This window comes from Prionailurus bengalensis, chromosome A2 (genome assembly GCF_016509475.1).
Source record: "Prionailurus bengalensis isolate Pbe53 chromosome A2, Fcat_Pben_1.1_paternal_pri, whole genome shotgun sequence".
Classification (NCBI taxonomy): domain Eukaryota; kingdom Metazoa; phylum Chordata; class Mammalia; order Carnivora; family Felidae; genus Prionailurus; species Prionailurus bengalensis.
In genome coordinates, this window is record NC_057348.1 from 162,012,100 (window position 1) to 162,036,313 (window position 24,214).

The window sequence follows — 24,214 nt, forward strand, 5'->3', positions numbered from 1 at the left end:
TTTTAAATGTGGAAGTCTTCCATTCCTCCCTGCTCCCCATTCTGTCTTTTCTCTTTTTTTCCCTTTTTTAAAAAAATGTTTATTTATTTTTGAGAGAGAGAGAGAGAGCTTATGGGTGCATGCAAATGGGGGAGGGGCAGACTGGGGGACAGAGGATCAGAAGCAGGCTTTGTGCTGATAGCAGAGAGCCTGGTGTAGGGCTCGAACTCACAAACCTCAAGATCCAGACCTGAGCCGAAGTCGGAGGCTTAACCAACTGAGCCACCCAGGTGCTCCGTCTGTCTCTTTTTTCTTAATGCAAATAGGATCCCAGATGGGCTTCATTCTTTTGGTCCTTGAAATACTCTTGGTCGTGAAATGTCAATCTGGAGGAAGTCTTGCACTCTTTAGAGGAGGAACCATGTCCAGAGAGAAGTGGTCTTCTCATTCATAACCAGTGGCAGATCTGGGAACTAGCATACTGGAATTACACAAGCCTTTGTTAAACCTTCAGTAGGCAATCAAAATGAAGAGACGAATGGGATTCTGTAAAAGGTTGGCCGAGTGGCTTCTGTGTAGGGTTTTATGCTTTATAAATGCTTCCATAGACAATTGAACAATTTGGGTCCTGCAAAAATCCAGGAAGGTAAGTATCTAACTAGGAAATTATTAACTCGTTTACAGTTAAGTCAAAGTCCAGCGACAGAAAAGTATCTTTTGTAAAAACTGCACAGAAGTTAGTGGCAAAATTGACAGAATCTCAGTCCAACAGTATCTATTGTTAGGCGGCTAAACAATAGCTGGGGCCGTGGCAAATGCTTAGTAGGCAACTTTAGAGTAATTAGAATGAGGTCCACCCGCTTAACGGTAGATTTGTAGGAAGTCTCGGAGAGAGAGCGGCCAGCTTATGTTTTTAACAACCTCGTGTCTCAAAGGCAGTTTCTAGGCAGCTCCAGAGAGCATCCTGCCGGTGGGAGTTGACCTAGCTGGCTTGAGGCAGCACTGTCAGGACTCTGGTATAAAGGAACCTTGGCTTCCAATTAGTGTGGGTAGAAATGAAAATTCTCTTTCCTGAAGATCCTCCTTGGTCGTCTGGACCCTGCCTCTAAAAATCAGCAGTGGCACTCGACCTAAGAACGTGACCTCTTCAGACCGCTGTTTCTTGACGAGAAAGCGAGGGGGTTGGATTTAATGATGTCTCCGTCTTTCGCAGAGACCCCAGGATCGTCCATCACGCGCCCACGACGTGCCTGGGACAGCGCGGGGTGCGGAGGGCGATTTCTCTCGGGTCGCGCGAGACAAGTACTGCTTCTCACCCTAAGACTTGGTGTACCGTAGTGCCAAGTGCCACCACCATGTCACACGCACACTCGAGTGGAAGCGTCAGAGTGGGGTTTGTACGTCTCGTTCCCCCGGATCCCGGCACCAAGAGCGGTGCGGGCGCGTCCCTGAGTCGGACGGATAGTTGCGGAACGACTGGATCGACCTGAGAGCGCGTCCGCGGGGCTGGAGCCGGAGGGAGAGCCCGGCGAGGGGAGCACCAGGGTGCCGCGGCGCCGCCCGGTGATCAGCACCCGGCCTCGCCCCCGTTCCCTTCCCTTCCGAGCCCTGGACTCGAGTCCGGAGCCGGCGGCCAAAGCGTTAACGTTGCGCTGGGCCCCGGGAGGCCCCGCGGGCACCGAGGTCAGCCCGCCCACGCGGGCTATTGGCTCAGGAGAACAAAGGGGCCGCCCCGCGGGCTTCTCCGATAGGGCGGAGCTGGTCATCTGAGCCGCTCAGCCAATCAGGTGGGGGGACGGCCCTGGGGATGGCCAGGCCCATTAACCAATCAAGAGCAGGTGCCCGCCCCGCCTGTCCCGGGACTGGCGGGGCCGGGGAGCCCAGTGCCCAAGTCGCCCCGGGGTGGCAGTTCCCGTTAACCTTAACCACAAAGTCAAGGTATTTATTCCCGTCTCCTCCCTCCGAGTCCCTCCGAATCCGGGCGGGAGGGGCGTGCGGAGGGACGGACCGTGCTGTGGGGCCAGCGCCCGGCCCGCTCCTCCCGCGCTGCCACCACCCAGCCTCGGGCTGGAGGCGGCCTCGGGGGTCTCGGGGTCCCCTGAGCCCCTGACGCCGCGGCCCCGAACTTTCCCCACCCCCACACAGCCCCTGGGGAAAGGGGCCCGGGTCGTGCGTGGAAGGGGCTGCAGGCTGGGGCAGAGAGCGGGGGGGGGGGCGTGAGAGCGGGAGGGCAGGGTGGTATACCAGCTGGGGACTGATCCCTAGTCCCTCCGGGCGCGTTCTGCCCAGGCGCTGCCCGGATGCTTGGGAGCTGTGTCAGCTGTGCGAAAGACCGAGCTTCTGGAGGGCAGGAACCCCAGTGCTCGCCGCAGAGTGACACAGAGTAGGTGCTTAATAAATGAGTAAATGAGTGGGCATAAACACTGGGAGTGCGAACAATAAGAGGGAAGCGCCACAGAGTGCGTGCGTGTTGTGTGCGTGTGTGTGCGTGTGTGTGTGTGTGTGTGTGTGTGTGTGTGTGTGTGTGTGTTGGGGAGGCTCCATTCCAGGAAAATGGGCACCGGAGTCAAGACCTCAGTGGGGGTGGAGGTAGGAGCTGGGGGCTTCTTCCCCTGTAAAGGTGGAGGATGGATACAGAGATGCTGCCTCCTCCAGTCCTCTGGGTGGGAGGGAGCCTGGAGTGTGTCCTCGTCAGCCAGACCTGGGGTTGGGTGTGGTCAGAGCCCAAGAGCTTGAGGCTGCCTGATGTCCAGCCTCCACTAATTAGCTGTTCTTTTTGGGTCCTTGTTCATCTGTAAAATGAACAGATTAGAGGGTAGAGTCTCCTTTCAACTCTAAAGTTCCATGATTCAGTGCTTCTAATCTGTTTTGGACTTAAATTTCTGTATTGTAAATGTTTATTTATTAGAATTTTCATTCATGGTTTACAACACGTGGGACCTTGGGCTGGATGTTGGGGAGAGAGAAGTACTCCATGATGAGATCGTTATAGTCTTGTTGTGGAGACAGACGAATTATTATTATGCTTTTTAATGTTTATTTATTTTGAGAGAGAGTGAGAGCAGGGGAGGGGGAGAGAGAGAGGGAGAATGAATCCCAAGCGGGAGCCCGACTCAGGGCTAGAACCCATGAAGTGTGAGATCATGACCTGAGCTGAAACCAAGAGTCGGTTGCTTAACTGACTGAGCCACCCAGGTGCCCCCAGACGAATTATTATTCCATGTACATGATATTGGGTTGGGCAGGTGCACAGGTCAAACAGAAGGGCCCCTAACTGAGGGTGGCATACCCTGAAAGGCTTCTAAGTCCAAGTGATCCCTGATCTAGGCTGGGCAGAGAAGTGCTGGGCAAGAGTGTTCCAAGACTGGTCATGGGCGAGCCAAGATGCTACAAGGTCAGGGAGTCACATGTTGGGACAATAGGGAGCTGGGAGGCAGTGAGGAGAGGTGAGCAGAGGCCAGGCTCTAAATGGTGTTGCCAAGACATTTTTAGCTGAACCTGCAAGTGGTGGGGACCCACTGGAATATTTTAAGCAAAGTAGTAACCTGTCCTCACTGTAATTTTAGGTGAAGTTTTCGAGTTCTGGGTGCTGAATGGATTGGAGGGGCAAGAGAAGCTATAAAACTATAAAGCTACAGTCTTTGGGCAAGAAAAGGGAGGCCTGACTGAGGTGGGGCTGTAGGATCTTGCAGGCACTAAAAATAGCATTAGTACAACTTCGTGACCGATGCATTGGGACAGTTGCACTTTGTGGTAGTGACAAGTGGCCGTGGTGTTGGGAGGCCTGATGAAGACCCTTTGTCCCCGCTGGAGAGACAAGGGCTACCCGGGACAAAGTGCAGAACTTCATGGAGGTGGTCTGACCCATGCACTTGCCCCCTAGTGAGGGTTAAGCTGAGGAATCCAAGATTTCCTAGCGCAGGGGTGGCTGGGAGGGAAGAGTGTGGTTGGGGTGTGCAGAAGGAGACCTTAGGTCTAACTCTTTGAGGCAAGGGGTGTCACCTCAGGGCTTTGCTTTCTTCATCTGACAAGTGGGGTGGCACTCCTTGCCCCTTCCAAGCTCTTTTGAATGAAGCAGGGGGTGCGGAAAGGTGTTTATAAATGGAATCGTGGCATCTGTTCAAAGTGTTGTTAGCAGTCAGTTTCATCCCTTGCCTTCAGATCGGGTGACGGGGGTCTCCAGGCCCTGGCAGCCTCCTGAGTCTTGGACTTGGGGCTGAGGGATCTCCTCTAAAGGGAGATGGGTGAACAGAGACTGGGGCTGTGAATGCCACAGGTGAGGGACAGGCACGGGGGCAGGGAGGTGGGGGTGGGGCAGTCCCTGCAAAGGTGCCAATGTTGGGCAGGTGGGGGCAGAGGTCCTGGAAGGAGGGCCCTCTGAGACTGGCCTGGGGTGAAATCCTGGACCTTGGGGAGGTGGGCAGGCATGAGAGGATAAGGCAGCCGCCTGGGCTGTCTATGGACCTGGTTCCCTGGGAATGCTGCCGGAAGGAACCTGAAGTCACTGAACGGGGCTGTTCTTACCAGGGCAACCCTCAGGTGCAGTTCTTACAATGTGGAAGGCAGGGAGGGGGTGAAGGCAATGAAGTGACCTAAAAATAATTTGTCTTGCACTTTGTGAACATTCTTCAGAGTCTTTCATACTGTTTTTCCTCCTTGCTTGATTCAACCGTTCTATACACAGGAACAGGTGTTCTTGTTTTCCAGATAACCAGTTAATAATTTGGTGGCATCGTGGCCCGCCCTTTCCCCTTGCTCCCCACCTCTGACCCCTCTTCTAGGACTGAGGACCCCGTGTTTGAAGTAGGAGAAGGGGCGGGGGGTGGAAGAAGGTGCGTGGGGCACCCACACCGGACCCGGGGCTGAGTGAGATCTGAGGAAGACGGAGTGGAGGCCCAGGAGGGGCTGGGGAGTCCTGTGGGAGTCACAGAAGGATGTTGAGCATGCTCACGTCGGGGTGTGGGATGGAGGTGGGCCTCTAGGTGGTGGAGGAGACACCTCCCTGGTCTGAGCTGGGACCTCTGGGCCTGCTTGTCTGTCTATGGGCCCTGGGGCCATGTAAGGTAGGAAGCAGGTGTCCTGGGGGCCCTGAGAGCAGTTGGGCTGTGTTTCTGTTAAGATTTTAAATCCACCGTTTTGTGTGTCCTCCTTGGTCATAAACTCTGGATGAGAGGAAGGTGGGAGGTCTGGTATTCAGGGGCCTGAAACCTGGAGAGAGCTGACTATCCAGAGGCCAGCCGGGACACAACCCCAGGGTGCCGGCCTTGTACAGGAGTGGCATTTGTAGGACTGGCCTCGGGGGAGGGCCCAGTGGCTTTGGAACAGGTCCTGGGAGACAGGCTCCACCGACACCCTGCCCACAACAGAGCTGAAGCTTTGAGCCTCAGACCAGCAGAAGCATCCAAGGCTTCTAGTCCAGTCCTCCTACTTGGCACTTAGCGACCCCAGCTCCCAGCCCTGCCTTCCTTACCACTGCCCACAGGGCCACCTCCGCCCCTGCCCTGTTAGGCACCCGCACCCGGCCCACAGGAGCCTCTCCTCCCCCAGGGCCGCTGAGGGTCCAGTGACCTGCCATACATGGAGCTGTGCGCGGCCTTGAGGTAGTCCCGACAGTAAAATCCGGGCACACCTGCTTCCTCCCGCCAGGCCCGCTCACGCTGGTGAGCAGGGTTGGGGGTGACTGAGTGGGCGTCGGAGGCCTCTGAAGATTCTGAAGCAGCTGGAGGAGTAAAGGTTTAGGAAGAGTGAGCGGCAGTGGCCCTTTGGAGAGGGCTGAGGGAGTGGGGAGTGGGTTGTTCTCAGTCCCTGGGAATGGAAGAGAGAGAGAGAGAGACCGCTGGTGTGTAGGCTTCGGGAAGCTTATGTAGTGTTCCTGCAGCTTTGTCTCATTCGGTGCTCGAGACAAACCTGGGGAGCAGGCCTTTCAGCCACCTTCACCTTAGGAACCTGAGGCCGAGAGGCCAAGTGGCTTACCAAGGACAGGTGGTTTAGGACTCAGGGCCCTGATCCCCAGTCTGGGCGTGACATGGGCCCGATGTGAGAGACCGGGTCCTGAGAAGAGGGGCAGGCTTTGGGAGCAGACCCGGCCGAGGGGCCAGCCCTGTGGGGCTCAGGGTCGCAGGGGAAGGGTTTGCTGCTTCCTCTTGGGCTAGACCCCCTGCAGGACTGGCCCTGGGAGGGGGCTTTTGCTGCTCTGGGCTTGCTGAGCAGACCCCAGTGCTCCCATCTGTGGCTTCCTGGGTGGATCTGACTTCTCCCCAGCCAGCGACAGCCTGGCTGACCTCATCCCGTCCCTTCCCCCAGCGCAGGTGACCTAACAGGTGGTGGTCCTCCATCATGCTACTGTCTCCCTGAGATCCCTTTCTCAAGCAGTGGGCAGTTGGGAGGATCGTGAATGTGCGAGGATACTCGTGTCCTGCAAAGATCCACATTTCCACTTTCACGAGCACGCCGTGCCCTGCTTATGTGGTTCGCCCTGGCGCACGCTGGTCTCTGTGGGTCTGCAGGTGTATCTCTGGGTTTCTAAACACCTCGGTTTCATCGTACTTTGCATATAGTTTTGCAACTATGATCTCAGGGATGAGAGTCTCCGTATTGTATTTGTGCACCTTTGGACTTTTGTTTACACAGCTGTGTTAGATGTTAGATACGGTGGTTTCTGGATGTGTTTGTGTGTACATTTAGTGTTCATATCAGCTTCTTCTCGGATGCCTGTGATTGCCGTATGGTAGATGAAAACATCCACTGATAGTGACTGAAATTGGATTCCCAGGCAAAAAAACATCATCAACTTGTCCTGAGATCGTGGTCATTAGTGACCAAGGACTGGGGCCAGAGGAGCCTTCTCTGTACTCCTTCATTTGTTTTCTCCATTCATTTAATCATTCATTCATTCATTCATTCATTCAGTATACAGGCATACCTCGGAGACATTACGTTCATTCCCAGACCACTGCAGTAATGCAAATACTGGGATAAAGCGAATCAAGTGAATTTTTTGGTTTCTCAGTGCATACCAAAGTTATGTTCACACTATATAGTAGTCTGTTACCTGTGCAGTAGCATTATATATATGTTATGTCTAAAACAACAATGTACACGCCTTAACTAAAAAATAACTTCATTGCTAAAAAATGCTAACCATCGCCTGAGCTTTCAGCAGGTTGTATCACTGATCACAGATTGCCATAAAAAAATACAACAATAATGGAAACGCTTGAGATATAAGAATTACCGAAATGTGACGCAGAGACACAAAGTGAGCAAATACTGTTGCAAAACGTTGTGCCAATAGACTTGCTCAGTGCAGATTTGCCGCAAACCTTCGGTTTGTAAAAAAAAAAAAAAAACAAAAAAAAAATGCAGTATCCGTGAAGTGTAAGAAAACAGCGCAATGAAATGAGCTGTGCCTATAAATCGAGCATATCAGGGACTGGGCAGGGCAAGCCCAGAGCTTACAGTCCAGCGCAGTGCCACCCAGCAGAGCTTTGTGAACACGGGGATGTCCTCCACTGTCCATACGGTAGCTCGAGCGCCATGAGGCCTTGGAGCACTTGAAATGTGGCCAGTGTGATTGAAAAACTGAATTTAAACTTGAATTTATGTAAATCTGAATAACCACATGTGGGTACAGAAGCCAGACTCCTGAAAACGAGGGATTGGAAGTTTAAGGTTTGGTTAAGTCGTGCACTTTCTCCCAGGAGGCAGCGTGGTCCAGGAGAAAGAACTCTGGCTGGGGCAGGCTGACCCCTCTGGCTCTGGTACCTACTAACTGGGTGGCCTTGAGCAAATGACTTAACTTCTCGGAGCCCTGGCTCCTGAGCCGAAATTGGTCGTGAGGGCTGAAATGGGCGACGCCGGCTAAGTGCTCAGTAGGTAGTGGCTGTCTCCCTGGCCGTAGTGGAGTCTTGGCTGACCACCCGTTCTTTCCACAGCCAGATCAATGTCAAGATCTCAGGGAAGTCCCGCACTCCCCTCAATAGACGAGGTTAGGAGAGGCAGAACCTCCGTTCCCAGGGGACATTCTGAGAGCATCTGCCCAGAGCGGGGGCTGGCTGGAGCCTGTGCCCGCCGGGCCACCCCTTTGCAAATGCTGTCCTGAGCCACAGTCTGGAGTCCCGTTCCCTGGGCATGTGACCTGTGTGAGCCAGCACGGTGGGTCGGGGCAAGGAGATGAGAAGTGGTGCCTGCCCACAGGGAAACAGGACCTGAGGAAATAAAAGCTGGGAGCGGGCCAGACGGATGAGAGCATGTGGCGGCTAGGGTGGGAGGCTGGGTGGGTGGGCCATCCACTGCGGAGCGGGTGGGATCAGGCCAGCTGAGGGGTGGGAAAGATGGGGTTAATGGAAGCGGAGGATTCGGGAAGCATGGCAGTCTTGCTGGTGTGGCATAGGGGGTCCGCTTGATGAGGAGGGGGCACTTTGGGAGGAGCGGTTTCTGGGGGGGCGGGGATTATTGGGGGAGCAGTGGTGGGTGGTGAGGAACTGGGTGTGGCCCTGGGGGGAGCTCATGGCTGAGAAGGGCCTGGGAGCTGGGCCTTCAGCCAGGGTTTGGGGAGATGCCACCCCCTCCAAGCCTCCGCTCCTGGCACGTGGCCAATCCCCACACCACCAGTGACAAAGGACACGGGAGGTGCCATCCGGTTCTTCCTGCCTGAGGCCTGATCTGTGAAGAAGGCTGTGCTTGGCTACTGGAAAAAGCTCCAGGGGCTGAGGTTGGGAGCATGCGGGGAGACGTGGCCATGTCCCTGCGCTGCCCCTCGCATCTGTGGCCTTTCTCTTCACCCCAGCTGCTGTCCGCTCCCCTCCCTGCCCCCACGTTTCTGCTGAGAGCAAAGCCCCTTTGTTACCTTCCCCTGCCCCCAAACCTCACCACCTGCTGCAGGGCACAATCTCCGCTTTGTGTGGTCTGGCCTTGTCATGCAGCTGCCCCCCCTCCAACCCTGGAGGCCTCTCTTTGGGGGGCTGTCATCCCAACTGCAGCCTGACCCAGTGTGGGGAGGGCTGGGCCCAGAGCCAGCTGCTGGGAAGGGGGAGGTGACCAGGGGTTTGTCCCCAGATCCACAGAACTTGCTGAGCAGGGAGGGGGGAGGTCCTTGGAGACTGGGGTGAGGGCCCTGAATGACAGGCCAAGCGAGCAGCCTTCAGGGACTCAGTGTGGGCACTGGTGGGGGTGGTGGGTCAGCCTCGTTTCCTTCTGTTTTCTGGGCAGGCTGCACTCCAGGCCAGGTCAGGTGAGCCGTGTGTCAGGGAGGGTGGGGGAGTGGCGGGTAGGAAGGTGCGTGCAGAGCAGTATAGCAGGGCGGAGGCAGAAGAGAAAAGCTTGGAAAGGGCACAGCTCAGGGTGGCCTGGCAGACAGACCTGCAGAGACGTGGCCACACGCGGAGACTTTCCACCGTTTGGCCTCCTCAGCGTTTTACCTGCAGGACACCTGCTGGCCTGTTTTCCAGACACATCCCACCTGAACACCCAGTTGGAGATGGGCCCTCAATACCTGGGGGCCTGACCGCCATTGCTGTCCTCTGTGCCTCCCCTGTCCCCTGTCTCCTCGGGTCCCCTTCCCTCTGATCCCACTCTGCTGACTTGGACCACACCCTGAGCCCTAGTGTGGCTGGGGCAGAAAGAAGTACCCTGGGACACGGGAGGGGCTGCTCTGTGGCTCACTGTGAATTATCTACCAAGAATTGAAGCCTTTCTGCCACCTGAGGTGATTTTTAGGTCCTAATATTCCTTGGAAGACAGAATGGATCAAGGAGCACTGATCTAATCGGGCTCAAGGGTGTTGTGTATGGCTTTTGTGAATGAGGCCGGGCCCTAAGCTCTGTCCTCACCTTGAATTGTGGCCCCGGGGGCTCTGGCCTGAGTTTTTCCCGAACTGAGGTAGCCTCCTCCTTTATCAGCCCTCTGAACCTCTTTAGGGGGCCATTGTATCTCCAGCGGGTGAGAGGCTTCCCCAAGGCTAGGATACACAGGAACCCCAGAGGGAAGAGGGGGCGTGAGGGCAGGTGCCTCAGCATCCATCAGGGTCCTCCCGGCGGGCCTTCTCCTCCCGTCTTTGACGCCCGCTTTTTCTCTGCACCACCAGCATGTTTTAGTGTCTGTAGGAAACCACAGTAGGAGCGCACGGCAGACCCCTGTTGGGGAAATAGAATTAAAAACAAAATCTCCTGCCAAGTCAGAAAAGCTCCCACAAAAGGAGGAGAGAAAGAGAACAGTTTTTTTTTTTTCCGGTTGAATAAGCATTAAACCAGAAAGAGCTGCACATCACAGGCAATCTGCTAAGAGATCAGGAAAACAGAAAGAGATCTCACCCTGTTACACAGCCCAGCAGATGCACACACACGCTCAAGATAAAGTATAACTAGTCTTCGGGCAAGAGCACTTCCTCGATGGTACCGTTTGTCACCCGTAGTTCATCCTGAATTCACCTGGTGATTGGGGGTAGCCACCTGTGTTTGCTAATTGCCTTCATGCAAAGGAAAAATGCACGGCTCCTATCTTTATGGCAGGAGGTGGGTTTGCAACTTGGAGCCTGGCGACCGCAGAAGTCAGGTACCCATCCTCCCTCCTGTGGGCAGCGGGACCCAGGGTCACCATCTCCCGTGATGTTTAGGTATCAGAGAGGTGGCTCTCAGGGCCTTGGGAAAGAGACCTGGGCTGCAAAGCTGGCAAGAGGCTTGTGGTAGCTTTTAAAAAGATTTGCGTGCATCTCTAAGGGGCAGAGAAAAACTCAGAATGACAACTGTTCTCAAGTAAATGCTATAAAAGAAAAGGGAGGGGCCTCTTTCCCTTTTTGCCCCAGGGAAAATTATTTACCTATTTAAAAAAGTTTTTTTTTTTTAATGTGTATTCATTTTTGAGAGAGAGACAGAGCATAAGTGGGGGAGGGGCAGAGAGAGAGACACACACACAGAATCCGAAACAGGCTCCAGGCTCCGAGCTGTCAGCACAGAGCCCGTCGCGGGGCTCGAACCCACGAACCGTGAGATCGTGATCTGAGAGGGTCAGACGCTTAACTGACTGAGCCACCCAGGTGCTCCGATTTACCTATTTTTTAAATTTATTCTTGCCCTTTGCCCCTGCCCCCACCTCTCTGGGCAGGGCCCAGGTTCCCAGCCTGGATCCCTGTCGGGGAGTGGCTGTTGGAAGGGGACCTGGGAGAGGGGAGGGAGATGCCCTTGGGATGGGGCTGCTTGAGGGCCGAGGTGAAGAGCAGGACACGGCTTTTCGTGAGGTGGCCGAGCCGCGGGAAGGAAGCCCTGACTGTGACCTGGAGAAGCCCCTCTGTAGCGGCAGGTGGCGGGGGTGGGGGGAGCCGAGCATCTGGGCTGGGTGGGGGCAGACGCCCCAGGTCCTCACTCGGGCCTTTGTGAGCCTGGGCGCTGAGCGGGTATGGGTGTGTGAAACAAGATCCCCGTCCCTAGGAGGGGCAGGCCAGGGAACTGCGCAGAAGCCCCCGGGCTGCGGCACCCCCTCCGAGTACAGGGCAGCCTCTGCACCCGAAGTGCCCGCTGGGCGGGGGCTCCCTCCCAGACCCAGATTCAGCAGTGAGCACAAAACGGTCCTGAGCTCTCCGTGGCGGGGGATGGCAGGCACATACATACCACGTCAGGTGGTGGAAAGTCACAGAGGAACGTGGAGTGGAGTTAGGGCTGTGACTTTGTACACGGTAGCCTGGGGAGACCACTCTGAAGACGTTTAGGCAGAGACCTGAAAGGCGGCGTGGGGCTCCGGGGTAGAGCCTCCCGGGCAGACGGGCAGCATGTGAGGTGTAAAGCCTGGGGCCCCCCAGCAGCGCGACGTGTCCCTGACAGTGAGCCGGTCAGGGTGTGTCCACAGCTTTGAGCATTAAAGAAAGAAAAGGCGGGGGAGGGGCACCTGGTTGGCTCAGCCTGTTGAGCCTCTGACTCTTGCTTTAGGCTCAGGTCACGATCTCACGGTTTGTGAGTTTGAGCCCCAAGTCAGGCTCCGTGCTGACAGCGTGGAGCCTGCTTGGGATTCTCCCTTGCCCTCTCTCTCTCTCTGATTCTCCCCTACTGGCGCGTGTGCACTCTCTCTCTCTCTCTCTCTCAAAATAAATAAAGGAAAAGAGACGAGCCCCAGATTGGTGAACTCTAACCAGCACCCCATATGGCCTGTGTGTGATTTCACGTGGAATAGGGGTGGAAAGGGACAGCAGAGGGGCCGGTGATTTGGGAGGGTCAATTCTGCCTTCCAGGGTGTCTTCACGACCACTCAGGAAGGTCTCTGGACTCAGCTGAGTTTCCTGGGGTGGTGTCTCTCACACCCTCCCCTGCCGGTATTGAGCCCGTGGGCGTGAGGCTCTGGTCTGGGAGTCAGAGGACATGGGGCCTCACCGGCGCCACTGTTCCCTGTGACTCGGGGCATGTCAGTGGCCCTCCCTGGCCTCAGTTTCCTCCTCATAAAATGAGAATAATTCCTGCCTAGCAGGTAAGTGTGCAGCTTATAAAAGCCCTGCGCTTTCAACGGAGGTCATGGACAGAGGAGCTCTTAATAAAGAGGGAACATGTTCTGTGAGGTGGCAGGAGGACGGGGGGGCCCACTCGGTCCTTGTCCTGATGGCCAGCTGTCCTTCCTTTGCCCCCTTCTCCCCCACAGACGGCAGAGCGGGTGCCCCGGAGGCCTCCGCGGATGGAGGGTGGCCTGGCTGGCGCGAGCACAGGTAAGGGAGCACAGGGAGGGGTGGGAGCCAACAGCGGCCTCCTCTTCCAGGTCGCCCCCCCCTGCCCTGCCGCTGAGCGCGTGCTGCTGCCCTCCCTGTAGAACTGCATGGCGGGACCAGGATGTGGAAGGTCATGTCAAAGAATGGAAAGAAGGGGCGCCTGGGTGGCTCGGTCGGTTAAGTGTCCGACTTCAGCTCGGGTCACCATCTCCTGGTTTGTGAGTTCAAGCCCCGCATCCAGCTGTCTGCTTGTAGCCTGCTTCAGATCCTCTGTTCCTCCCCTCTCTGCCTCTCTCTCTGAAAAATAAATAAACATTAAAAAAAAAAATGGAAAGAAGACAGACTATGGAGCTAATACAATGACCAAGTCCGCTGTGACTCACCAGGCAAGGGGACGTGTGCACACCCGCGTAGGAAGCCATGCCCGAGGGCGAGCGAGGTGCTTGCTAAGTGTGGCACAGGGAGTGCGCGGCGGGCGTGCGGATCTAACTCTGAAAACCAGCGCTCCGGGTGGGACGATCCCTGTTGGTTTTCCATCACCAAGTGCAGTTTGGTCCATTGAGGCTTCCTGGGGTCACTCAGAGTTCACGGTCCGATGGGAGGAAATAGGCCATCAGTTTTGGTGTCTCTCAAGCAGGTGCTCCTGTGAGTGGAAAGTCCTGTGCTTTCAGCGGAAGACCCCCCCGCCCCCCCACCCCCCAGCATCCCCAGCCTCCTCGCAGGCCCTGGGGAGAGTATAGCCACCCTTTTGCAGAATGGCTCTGATCCTGGGAGGAGGGTAGGGCCCATTCCTAGGAATGCTGCCCCTAGGCTCAGTGACTCAGTTTCCTTTACCTCCCCTCCCCTCCAGAGCCCCAACCCTCCCAGGATAAACGTCGTGATGAACCTAAGACGGGGACAGAAATCAGCCGGTAGGGTACTACAGGAAGGAAGCCTCCAGCTCCAAGGGGCTGGTATGATGCATGGACACCACACATTCTGGGGCTGGGTCCCGACACAGACTTCGGTGAGCATTGCCACCCACTGCTGCCCTGTCACTTTGAAGGCTGAGTCCTCAGGGTGTGTGTGTGTGTGTGTGTGTGTGTGTGTGTGTGTGTGTGTGAGCGATGCTGACATTACCATAATTATAGGAAAACCAAGGACATGGTTCCAAACATTTTAGCAGAAGGAACCTTTTCCCGGGTAAACTCGTAAGGAGAATCCTAATTCAGGCATGAGAGGTAGGGTCTGCCAGGGCCCTCTCCCCGACCTGTGGCAGCTTCTGGGGTACCCTGGGGTCTTAGGAAAGAGGCGGAAGAACACTGGCTTTGACCCCTGAGGACAGAGACACCAGGGGACTGGGGGGCGTCTCGGGCTGCAGTCACATCCTTGCGGCTCTGGGCTTTCCACAGGCTTCCGCCGCCTGCTGGCCAGGCTTAGGGAGGACTCTTCCTGGCTGGCCAAAGTTTCCAGATAATTAAGAGCTTACTTTTTTTTGTTTTTGTTTTGAACTAGAGAGAGCAGGCAGAGGAGGAGGAGGAGGAGGAGGGAGAGAGAGAGAGAGAGAGAGAGAGAGAGAGAGAGAGAAAGGGAGAGAGAATCTCCACTAACCATGGAGCCCGATGCAGGTCTCGACCTCACGACAGTGAGATTGTGACCTGAGCCCAAATCAAGAGTTGGATGCTCAACCGACTGGGCCACCCCTGTGCCCCAAGAGCTTACCTCTTTTAAGCACCTTTTAAGTTCTATTTATTTTATCATGGTGAAATATACGTAACGTGAAAGTCACCATTTTCACTATTTTTAAGCATACAGTGGGTGTAGTGGTATTAAGTCCATTCACATTGTTGTGCGAGCATCTCCCACTGTCCGTCTCCAGAACATTTTCATCACCCCAGAAACTCTGGGGAGTAAGAGCTCCCCATAGAGCACCTTTTTATTTTATATGAACTGGTTAGAATTAAAAAAAAAATTAACCTTTTTATGATAACTGAGGAGCAGAACCTTTGTTTTAGGGATCCTTCCACAGGTAGAGGCCAAGGCCTGTCTTCCTTACATTAATACCTGAGCCCTGAGGGAGAAGTCCCAGTGCATGCACTTCACAGGGTCTGCACATGCACAACCCGGGCACTTGTGTCTTCTCTGGGCCCCGCAGCCGTGGGCAGGAATGTTCTCTGGGCTCTCAGACTGGGGTCTTCTTTTTGGCTGGAGAGGGTGAACCTTCCCAGCCATCAGGCACCATGATGAACGTCAAGGTCAGGTTTAATGAGAGTAAGGCAGTGGCTTTTGTGGGGCTCTGGGGCATTAATTGGGACCCTGCCACGTGAGTATATTTTGGATTCACTACCCACCCAATTTGGACCTCTAGCCGCCCCGTAAAATACTTCAGCCGCCCAACACTTCAGTGCATCTAAGGAAACCCTCTTATAATCAAGTAAACTCCTTACAATTGGGTATTCACTTCCTGCCAATGTGCGATTGAAGTCACCACTTTCATTTTCAAATTATGATTTCTCACAACTGAGCACCTGTGGAGGCCTCACAAGGTCATTTTGCCAGGAGGAAAACTGGCCCCTCACAGGTACTTTTGTGACTCCCACGTTCATCCCCGCGGTCACCATATCCTCTTTCGGGTCCTTGTGACGGGCAGCAAGGCTGTGGAGCAGGGCGGAACTCTCTGGCCCGAGAACCAAAGGCTGCCAGATTCTAGAGGAGGTTTTCTTTTTATTTCTTAAAATGTTTTAAAGGTTTGAAAATTATACTGAGTATCCTCATAAAAATTCAAACAGTGCAGAGGAGTGCCTGGGTGGCCCAGTCGGTTGAGCATCTGACTCTTGGTTTCAGCTCAGGTCATGATCTCACCGTTGGTGGCATGGAGCCCTGTGTCCGGCTCTGTGCTGACCTTGCAGAGCCTGCTTGGAATTGTCTCTCTGTCTCTGTCTGTCTCCGACCCTCGCCTGCTGGTGCACATGTGCTCTCTCTCTCTCTGTCTCTCTCTCAAATGAATAAACATAAAAAGAAATCAAACAATGCAGGAAAAGCAAGGGTCCCCTTTGACCTCTTCTGTCTAGCCTTTATATTGTCCACATTGTCTACAGGGTGACCACTGTCGTGAATCATCCTGGACTGTGCATATGCACGTCCATAGTTTTATTTTTCATAAATTGGGTCAGACGATACCATTTTGCGATCTGTGTTTTTTGTTTTTCCTTAAAGTGTTTCAGAAATCTTTATGCCACCCTATACTGCTCTTTTGTATTCTTTTATTTTTTTTTTTATTCTTTCAAAGTTTATTTATTTATTTTAAGGAGAGAGAGAGCGCACGCACCAGCAGGGGAGGGGCAGAGAGACAGGGAGAGAGAATCCCACGCAGGCTCCGGGCTGGCAGCGCAGAGCCCAACGGGGGACTTGAACTCAAGAACCCTGAGATCATGACCTAAGGTGAAGTCAAGACCCTGACCTTTAACTGACTGAGCCCCCCCGGGCGCCCCTGCCTTTGTATTCTTTTAAATTGCTGCATACTATTCCATACTGTGAAGGGAGTGATAATTTTGTTTCAGTATTCTTGATGGGGAATCAGTACTGGTTACGAATAGCGCTGCAGTGAATATTTTCAGACATTCCTCTGTCCGCTCACACGGAAGCATTCATTAGGCCGAACACCTAGAGTAGAAACTGCTGGGTGGAGGAAGTGGAAGGTCAGATACATTTATAATTGTAATAAGCGCTGCCCAATTGTTCTCCAAAAGGTCTGAATCAGTTCATGCCCCCGGCACAGCCACGCGTGTGCTTGTCCTGTGCAGTTTGTGTGTGCGATCCACATCTGGGTGCAAGTTTCTGTGTGGACAGAGGTTTTCACCTCCTTTGGGTGTAGACGTGGGGGAGCGGTTGCTGTACCGTATGGTGAGCGTAGGTCTCCTTCCGCCAAACTGTCTTCCAAAGTGGCTGCACCATTCTGCATTGCCTCCAGCAGCGGGTGACAGTTCCCGGGGCTCCACATCCTGGCCCGCATTCGGTGTTGGCGGTGTTCTGGATTTGGGCCGTTCGAATAGGTATGCAGGGGTAGTATTTTAGCTTTCAGTGGTGCAGAAGCCAGATTCTTCCTGGCTCATTTTTAGCGTCTCCTGGATGATTTATGCACATCAGAAATTTTGTAATTTGCTTCGCCAGGATGACACCGAATTTAAACATGTTTTGGAGTGAAGAGCTTCCTTCCTCCTCGTCTAGGAATATGATGTTTCTGTCCTCTTCGTTACCTTTTCTTTATCCCTCCAATAACGTTTAATAGTTTGCTTTATATAAGGGTTGTTTTAAGTTTATTTTTTTGAGAGAATGTGTGTGTGTGCGCAAGCGGGGTAGGGGCAGAGAGAGATGGGAGAGAGAGAACCCCAAGCAGGCGGCTTCCCAAGACAGTCGTCAGTACAGAACCCAACGTGGGGCTCGAACTCACGAACCATGAGATCATGACCTGAGCCGAAATCAAGAGTTGGACGCTTAACTGACTGAGCCGCCCAGGGGCCCCTGCTTTATATAAGCTTTGCATGTGTATCAGGTATATTCCCAGTTATTTCATAGCTTTTATTGCCATTTTTAAAAAGGAATTTTTGTATGTTTTTGTATTGGGCAATCTTGCCGACCCTGTTATTTCTAATATTTTGTCAGATTCTTTTGCACATCCTAGGTGAATAATTATCAGCCAATGACACTTTTCCTTTCCAATATTTATATATGTTTTTCTTTTTCCCCTTATGCTTTGGCTAGTTCCTCAAGGACAATGTTGAAGAGTGGCAGTGACGGTGAGCATCACCTTGTTCGTCACTCGAATGGGTTTCTGATCTCTTGCCTTTGGTTATAACATTTGCTGCAGCCTCCAGTGCAGCTTCTTTGTCAACCTAAGGAAGTTTCCTCATATTCCTAGTTTGCTAAGAGCCTCCTCCCTCCAGCCCTTCTTCCTTCTCTCCCTCCAGAAATGATGTTGAATTTTATCATAGGACATTTTTTCCGTATTGAGATTGTAGAAAGTTCTTCACGTTTAAAATGTCAATGTCATGAACTATGTTGAACCATCTTTGCTTTCCTGGGGAAGATCCCAGCTCAACTTGCTTCGCTAGTATTTTTGCTTGTTCGTTTTTGGTGTCTACTTTCAAATGCTAAACCTATAGTTTCCCGCCTGCTCTGCCCTCGTCTTATAGACACTGGACCATGCTAGCCTGGGGGCTCCCTCCCCTTCCTAGTCACTGTCACAGTTTATGCATGCTGCGGATAAACCTTCCCTGGAAGTTTTAGTAGAACCTGTTTTTATCATTAAGAGGACTGTTACCCATTTTCGAGGTAGAATGTTAGCTGTCTTTTTTGTATCTTTTAGCATTTTCTTTTTTTTTTTTTAGTTCCTCTTGAGTTAGCTTTGTTAATTTATGTCGTCTCACAAAAGCATCCTTTTTATGTAGATTTTTCAAATTGATACAACATTTATGCATTAGGATTTTTAGACTCCTTTTTATATCTCTGTGTTCCCTTCATCCTATAATCTCTGCTTTTATCTTTATTAATCCCTACTTCCTACTTCCTTGGGTTTACTTTATTGTTTTTTTTTTATATTGGAACTTATTTAGAGTTTCTCTTCTTTTGTTCACAACTGTTTTATTTCATCTACTTTTTTTCCCAGTTTATTTATTTTAGAGAGAGAGAGAAAGAGAGAGGCAGGGGCAGAGAGAGAGGGGGACAGAGGATCTGAAGCCGGCTCTGTGCTGACAGCAGAGAGCCCGATGTGGGGCTCGAACTCACGAACTGAGAGATCATGACCTGAGCGAAAGTTGGACGCTTCACCAACTGAGCCACCCAGGCGCCCCAATTTCACCTGCTTTTTATTGAATGTAAACTTTTTGTTGAGGTATAACACAGCAAAAGGCACAGATCACAAGTTCTATAAATTCTTACAAAGTGAACATGTTCATGAAGCCAGCACCCAGATTGACAAAGAGAACGCTGCCAGGACACCGGAAGGCCCCTCAGGCCCCCTTCCAGTCACAACACTGTCCATAGGCGGGCCGTTATCCTGACTTCTCACTCACTGATTAGTTTTGCCAGCTCTTGAATTTCATCTAAGTGGAATCACACAGTCTGTATTTAGTGTCTGTAGCAGACCTTTTCCATCAAGGCTTATGTCCATGAGCAGGGGAACACACACCCTGTAGACCTGAGCGCACAGCGCTGCGTGGGGAGTAAAGCAGCCCGGGTTTAGTCAGGACGGCGCAGCACCTATTCTGGGTGCTTAGACCTTTCTGGCCTGCTTTCTTGTTCTTGTTTTGTTGGAGACAGGGTGAAGTTCCCGAACAGCCAAGGTCCAAGAAGGCGAGGTGCTCAGGCACCGGGGCGGCTGCCTTGGAGAGCCTGGCAGTGGAGTGGAGCTTAGGCCCCCCAAACACTGAGGGGCCGGGCGTGTGCTCACTTTGCAAGCTCCCGGCACATGGATCCTCTTAGAAAAAGAATGAGATGCCGGTGGCTGGGTCGGTTGAGGGTCCGACTCTTGATTTCAGCTCGGGTCATGATCTCATGGTTCGTGAGACTGAGCCCCACACTGGGCTCTGGGCTGACAGCGACAGTGCGGAGCCTGCCTGGGATTCTCTCTCTCTCCCCTCTCACTGCCCCTCCCCTGTTTGCACTCTCTCTGTCTCTGTCTTTCTCAAAATAAAAATAAACATTAAAAAAAAAAAAAAGAATGAGATGCTTTGGAAGCTTGGCCGTTTTCTGCTTGGTGGGAGGGGTCATTGGCTTGGTTTCTTTAAGCTTCCCTGCAGCATCTCAGGGCCTCAGGGCAGAGAAGGCGGGGCATCAGCCTCTCTTCCTTTCTTGTCCTTTTCTTCTTTGCCCTTCCCGGCACCCCGACCTGCCTTTATTCTAGCGTCCCCGCTCTCTTCTTTATACCCCCTTACTTCCTCCTAAAAGCTGCCTTCTCCACTCCTCCTTCCTGCCCCGTTGCCTTTGCTCTGCCTTCCTGGCACTTCTTGCCCTCCACCCCACGGGCAGTGAGTGACCCTCCGCGTCCACTCTCTCTCTGTCCCCGGCAGGAGATGGGCCGGTGATGAAGATCAAGCAAGAGAAGCCCGAGTGGCTGCTGCAGACGCTGATGCCGCAGGCCGTGCTCTCCGAGAAGGATAAGGAAAACATTTTCCAGCAGCATCGGGGCCTCCCGCCATGCCAGACCGTGGGGAAGCCTCGGGCCCTGGGGGGACAGGAGGAGCCTGGGGGTCCAAGATGGGCCCCTCCCCCTGAGCAGGCCGGGGGGCTGGCGGGCCGGGCTCTCTCTGCCGGCGAGGGTCACTTCGTGTGCCTGGACTGCGGGAAGAGGTTCAGCTGGTGGTCGTCCCTGAAGATCCACCAGCGCACCCACACCGGGGAGAAGCCGTACCTGTGCGGCAAGTGCGGCAAGAGCTTCAGCCAGAAGCCCAACCTGGCGCGCCACCAGCGCCACCACACGGGCGAGCGGCCCTTCTGCTGCCCCGAGTGCGCGAGGCGCTTTAGCCAGAAGCAGCACCTGCTCAAGCACCAGAAGACCCACGCGCGGCCCGCCACCCACTCGTGCCCCGAGTGCGCGCGCTGCTTCCGCCACCAGGTGGGCCTCCGCATCCACCAGCGCGCGCACGCCCGGGACCGCCTGGGCGCCCGCGCGGGGCTGCAGGAGTTGCTGCGGGACGCCGCCGCCGCCGCCCGCAGGGGCTGTCGCCTGCGGCCCGGGCCGCCGCGGGGCCGCCCCGAGTGGGCCTGGCTGGGGCTCTGCCAGGGCTGGTGGCGCCAGGCGGGGGCCCGGGCCGCAGTCGCCGCCGCGGGGCCGGGCGAGCAGCGCCAGTTCATCTGCAACGAGTGCGGCAAGAGCTTCACGTGGTGGTCGTCCCTGAACATCCACCAGCGCATCCACACGGGCGAGCGGCCCTACCCGTGCCCCGAGTGCGGCCGCCGCTTCAGCCAGAAGCCCAACCTGACGCGGCACCTGCGCAACCACACCGGCGAGCGGCCGCACCCCTGCCTGCACTGCGGCCGCAGCTTCCGCCAGAAGCAGCACCTGCTCAAGCACCAGCGCACGCACCTGCCCGGCGCCCAGGCGGCGCGCTGCCCCAGCTGCGGCCAGAGCTGCCCCAGCCGCGCGGCCCTGCGCGCCCACCAGCGCGCGCACGCCGCCCCCGCCGCCGCGCCGCCGCGCCCCGGGCCCGCCGTGCGCAGCGAGCCGCAGGCCGAGGCGCCCCCGGGGCTGACGGCGCCGCCGCGCGGCCCCCAGGCGGCCCGGGGCCCGGGCGGCGCGCCGTGGGGCCGGGCGCGGGCGGGCCTGGCCGGGCCGGGCGAGCCCCGCCAGTTCATCTGCAACGAGTGCGGCAAGAGCTTCTCGTGGTGGTCGGCGCTCACCATCCACCAGCGCATCCACACGGGCGAGCGGCCCTACCCGTGCCCCGAGTGCGGCCGCCGCTTCAGCCAGAAGCCCAACCTGACGCGGCACCGGCGCAACCACACGGGCGAGCGGCCCTACCTGTGCGCCGCGTGCGGCCGCGGCTTCAGCCAGAAGCAGCACCTGCTCAAGCACCAGCGCGTGCACCGGGGGGCCCTGGCGCCCACCCCCGGCGCCAAGGACCAGGCGCTTTAGTGCGCCTGGGACCCAAGCGGACTCGTGGGGGGCGGGAGGGGATGTCCCGTGGGGGTGCGCCCGTGGGGGGGTGCGCGTGGCCAGGAATGGTGGCTCCTACGACCCCAGGGGGTAAACCCCCGTCAAAAGGCGATTTCCTCCGGGCTCCGAAGGCTAGAGAACAGAATTCCAGTAGCATCCCAAAGGGGACAGGTAGAGGTCCCAGCGTGGGCTCAGGGAGGACGTAAGGCGAAGCATTCCTCACTCAGGAGGCCGGATGTGTCCGTCTGTCCCTCGGAGGTGGGAGGGAGGTGGGGAATGGCCCAGGGCTGGACTGATTGTCCCATGCAGGCTGCCGGACGGCCAGAGGCCAGTCTAGTACGGGCAGTTTTAACAGACGCGCTGGTATAGCAAGGACAGAAGCCAAGCAGTCGCGGCTGAGGAGGGTCAAGCACAGTCCCAATGTCAAGGGCAGTGCCTGGCACTTAATGGCCATTCAGTGCATATGTTTGGAAGGACTGAATGGCTCTGCGGTCCTTCTCAACCCTGAGTGCCCCAAAGCCCAGGGTGCTGCCACAGCGGGCTGGACGTTGGGACGGGTATGGGTGTGGTGGCCGGACTGACACGAGAGGGGTGGGTGGCAGCTGAGGTTCAGTAGCTTGGGGAGGGGCCCACAGCAGGAAAAGAAGCCCTCCTGTGGCGCTCCCAGTGGCCGTCACTGACTTGGATCCTTCTCAACGTCAGTGTTGCAGAGGAGAAAAAAATGAAGGATGGACTGTCTCACGTGGTCTCACTGTCCTTTGTAAGCTGCCCTTTCGGAACTCCAGGTCTGTGTGTGCTCTGAGGCATCCATTTGCCCCCAGGACCGGGACAGGGAGCTCGACCTTGAGCGTAGCAGCTCCCCATGCCTGGTTCTGGCTGGGGGTGGGGGGCAGTACTCTCCTACCCTCTCCAAGCCATTTGGTGTCTTCCCACATGCCCTCCTCTACTTCTGGTCCCCAGGGGTCCCTTCCAAAACAAGGGTGCGGGGCTCCAGGCTGGGCCTCTGGAGGGGAGGGTGGGTGTTGGGGCACTAGGGCTGGAGAGCTGGGAGGTGGGAGGAAAAAGAGGGGACCCTAGCATTCTGTAGGAGGACGGACTGTGCCTGCCTGGGTCCCAGGGGCCCGCCGGTTTCTCTGAACTCGAGGAAGTGCTACCTGTTTTCCAGGAGCTGCCGGATTTAGCCCGGCTTCTGGCCACCACGTTCTCAGGTTCTGTTGAATCCCCTCACCCGGCAGGAGCTCTGATTATTGTAGCATCATGGGAAGACCTGTGGAGGCGACGGGGTTTACTTGGGTTAACGGGGGCACCAGGAACGGTCAGCGCTCAGCCGGGCTGCCCAACTGGTCCAGGTCTTCCGTTGCGAACGCTGCTGTGTGGAATCTCCCACTGGGTGAGCTGGGCCCGGATGTTGGCACGGATGTGAGAGTTGGGCTCTCAGCCCAGCAGGGTTCTTCTAGGCGCTAGGCGCTGCCCTACCTCCCTTGTAATGCCTGCCCCCTCCTGCAATTCCTGTCCCAGGCTGCCCTGCTCAGGGAGGCCAAGGGCCCGGGATCTCAGCAACACCTACTTGAAACAGGGGGAAAGTTCGGGAGTCATCTGCTTCTTCCACTTTGCCACTCAGCAAATCCTGAGGCCAACTCCAGCAAAGCCCACCTCCTCCAGGAAGGTGTCCCGGAGTACCATTCCTGCATTAGAAGGCTGCTGTCGGGAAGGACAGCAGCCTGTGAGACCCTGGAGCCCTGTCAAATCAGGTGCCTGAGGGGCAGTGCAGGCAGACGGTGAAGGCCTCAGTCAGATGGGAGTTTCTGTACAATAGAACGGGCCGTTGTCCACAAAGGCCTGTGTTTGATGGCCAAGTCAATCAAACAGCTGTGTTGCTAGGGGTTAACGAGGTCTAATTGCAGCTTTCTTCCCCGTGCACATTCATGAGGCTGTCCGTTCACTAACCCGAGGTGACCGGTCCTCACAAGTGAGTGCTTTGGGTCACAAGGGGGACAGGGTGCCATTAGAGCAGAGAGGTACTGCGATGCTTGCCCCATGGACCAGGTCAGGGGAGGGCAAACATCGGTTCACTAAACAAGCCTACTGTGTGCCAGGCGCTGTGCCAAACTGGAGTGACGCTGTGGGCCACCACAACAGAGTGCCACGGGCCGGGGGCTGAAACAACGAACGTGTATTTGCTCACGGTCTGGAGGCTGGGAGTCCAAGATCAAGGGGCTGGCAGATGTAGTTCCTGGTGAGGGCCCGCTTCCTGGCTTGTAGACAACCACCTTCTCTCTGTGTCCTCACACGGTGGGGACAGGGGTGCGTCTCTTCCTTTTCTCACAAGGACGTTAATCTCGTCAGGAAGACCCCAGTCTCACAACCTCACTGAAACCCAACTGCCTCCCAAAGGACCCGTCTCTGAATGCCATCACCTGGGGGGCGGGTCAGGGCTTCGATATGTGAGTTTGGAGGGGGACGCAATTCAGCCAATAGCAGTCAGGGCCCCTCTCCTTGAGGAGTTCATGAACCTTCGTGGAAAGTCACTGATACACACACGTAGCTCAGAACAATCTGTACGGCCAGCTCTTGAAGAGCAGCCCCCAGCCCCCTTCCTAAAGCTTCCTTGTTCATCGTGTCACTTAGCCTCACTGCGGGTCGGTGACCGTGGCAGGGCAGTGATCCGGGAAAGCGGGATGTTGCAGAGGGACTTGTCTGCCAGGTCTTGTTTCAAGTTAAGAACTAAGGGCAGGTGCCAGGCCTCCTGTTAGCCAAGCCCCTTCCACTGTCCCGACCCCAGGCTTCTCCCAGGGTGGCCTGGATCGTCAATTTCCATATTCATCCCCCCTCATTTTGGAAGAATAAAACTAGGCCAGGGAATACTCAGGAAACGTCATGTCATAAAATCAGACAAGGAAGGAGGTCAGGTCTATCCTAGT

The 24,214-nt window shown here is 55.3% G+C and overlaps 1 protein-coding gene across 1 annotated transcript; it reads left to right on the forward strand.

The window, feature by feature from the left end:
- The first annotated feature begins 1,791 nt into the window (after positions 1–1,791).
- On the forward strand, positions 1,792–22,031 carry ZNF775 (zinc finger protein 775). Its single transcript, XM_043589865.1, has 3 exons — positions 1,792–1,917; positions 12,598–12,661; positions 19,708–22,031. Exons 2-3 carry the CDS (start codon positions 12,631–12,633, stop codon positions 21,270–21,272), a joined length of 1,596 nt encoding a protein of 531 aa, XP_043445800.1. The 5' UTR covers positions 1,792–1,917; positions 12,598–12,630; the 3' UTR covers positions 21,273–22,031.
- Positions 22,032–24,214: the final 2,183 nt, after the last annotated feature.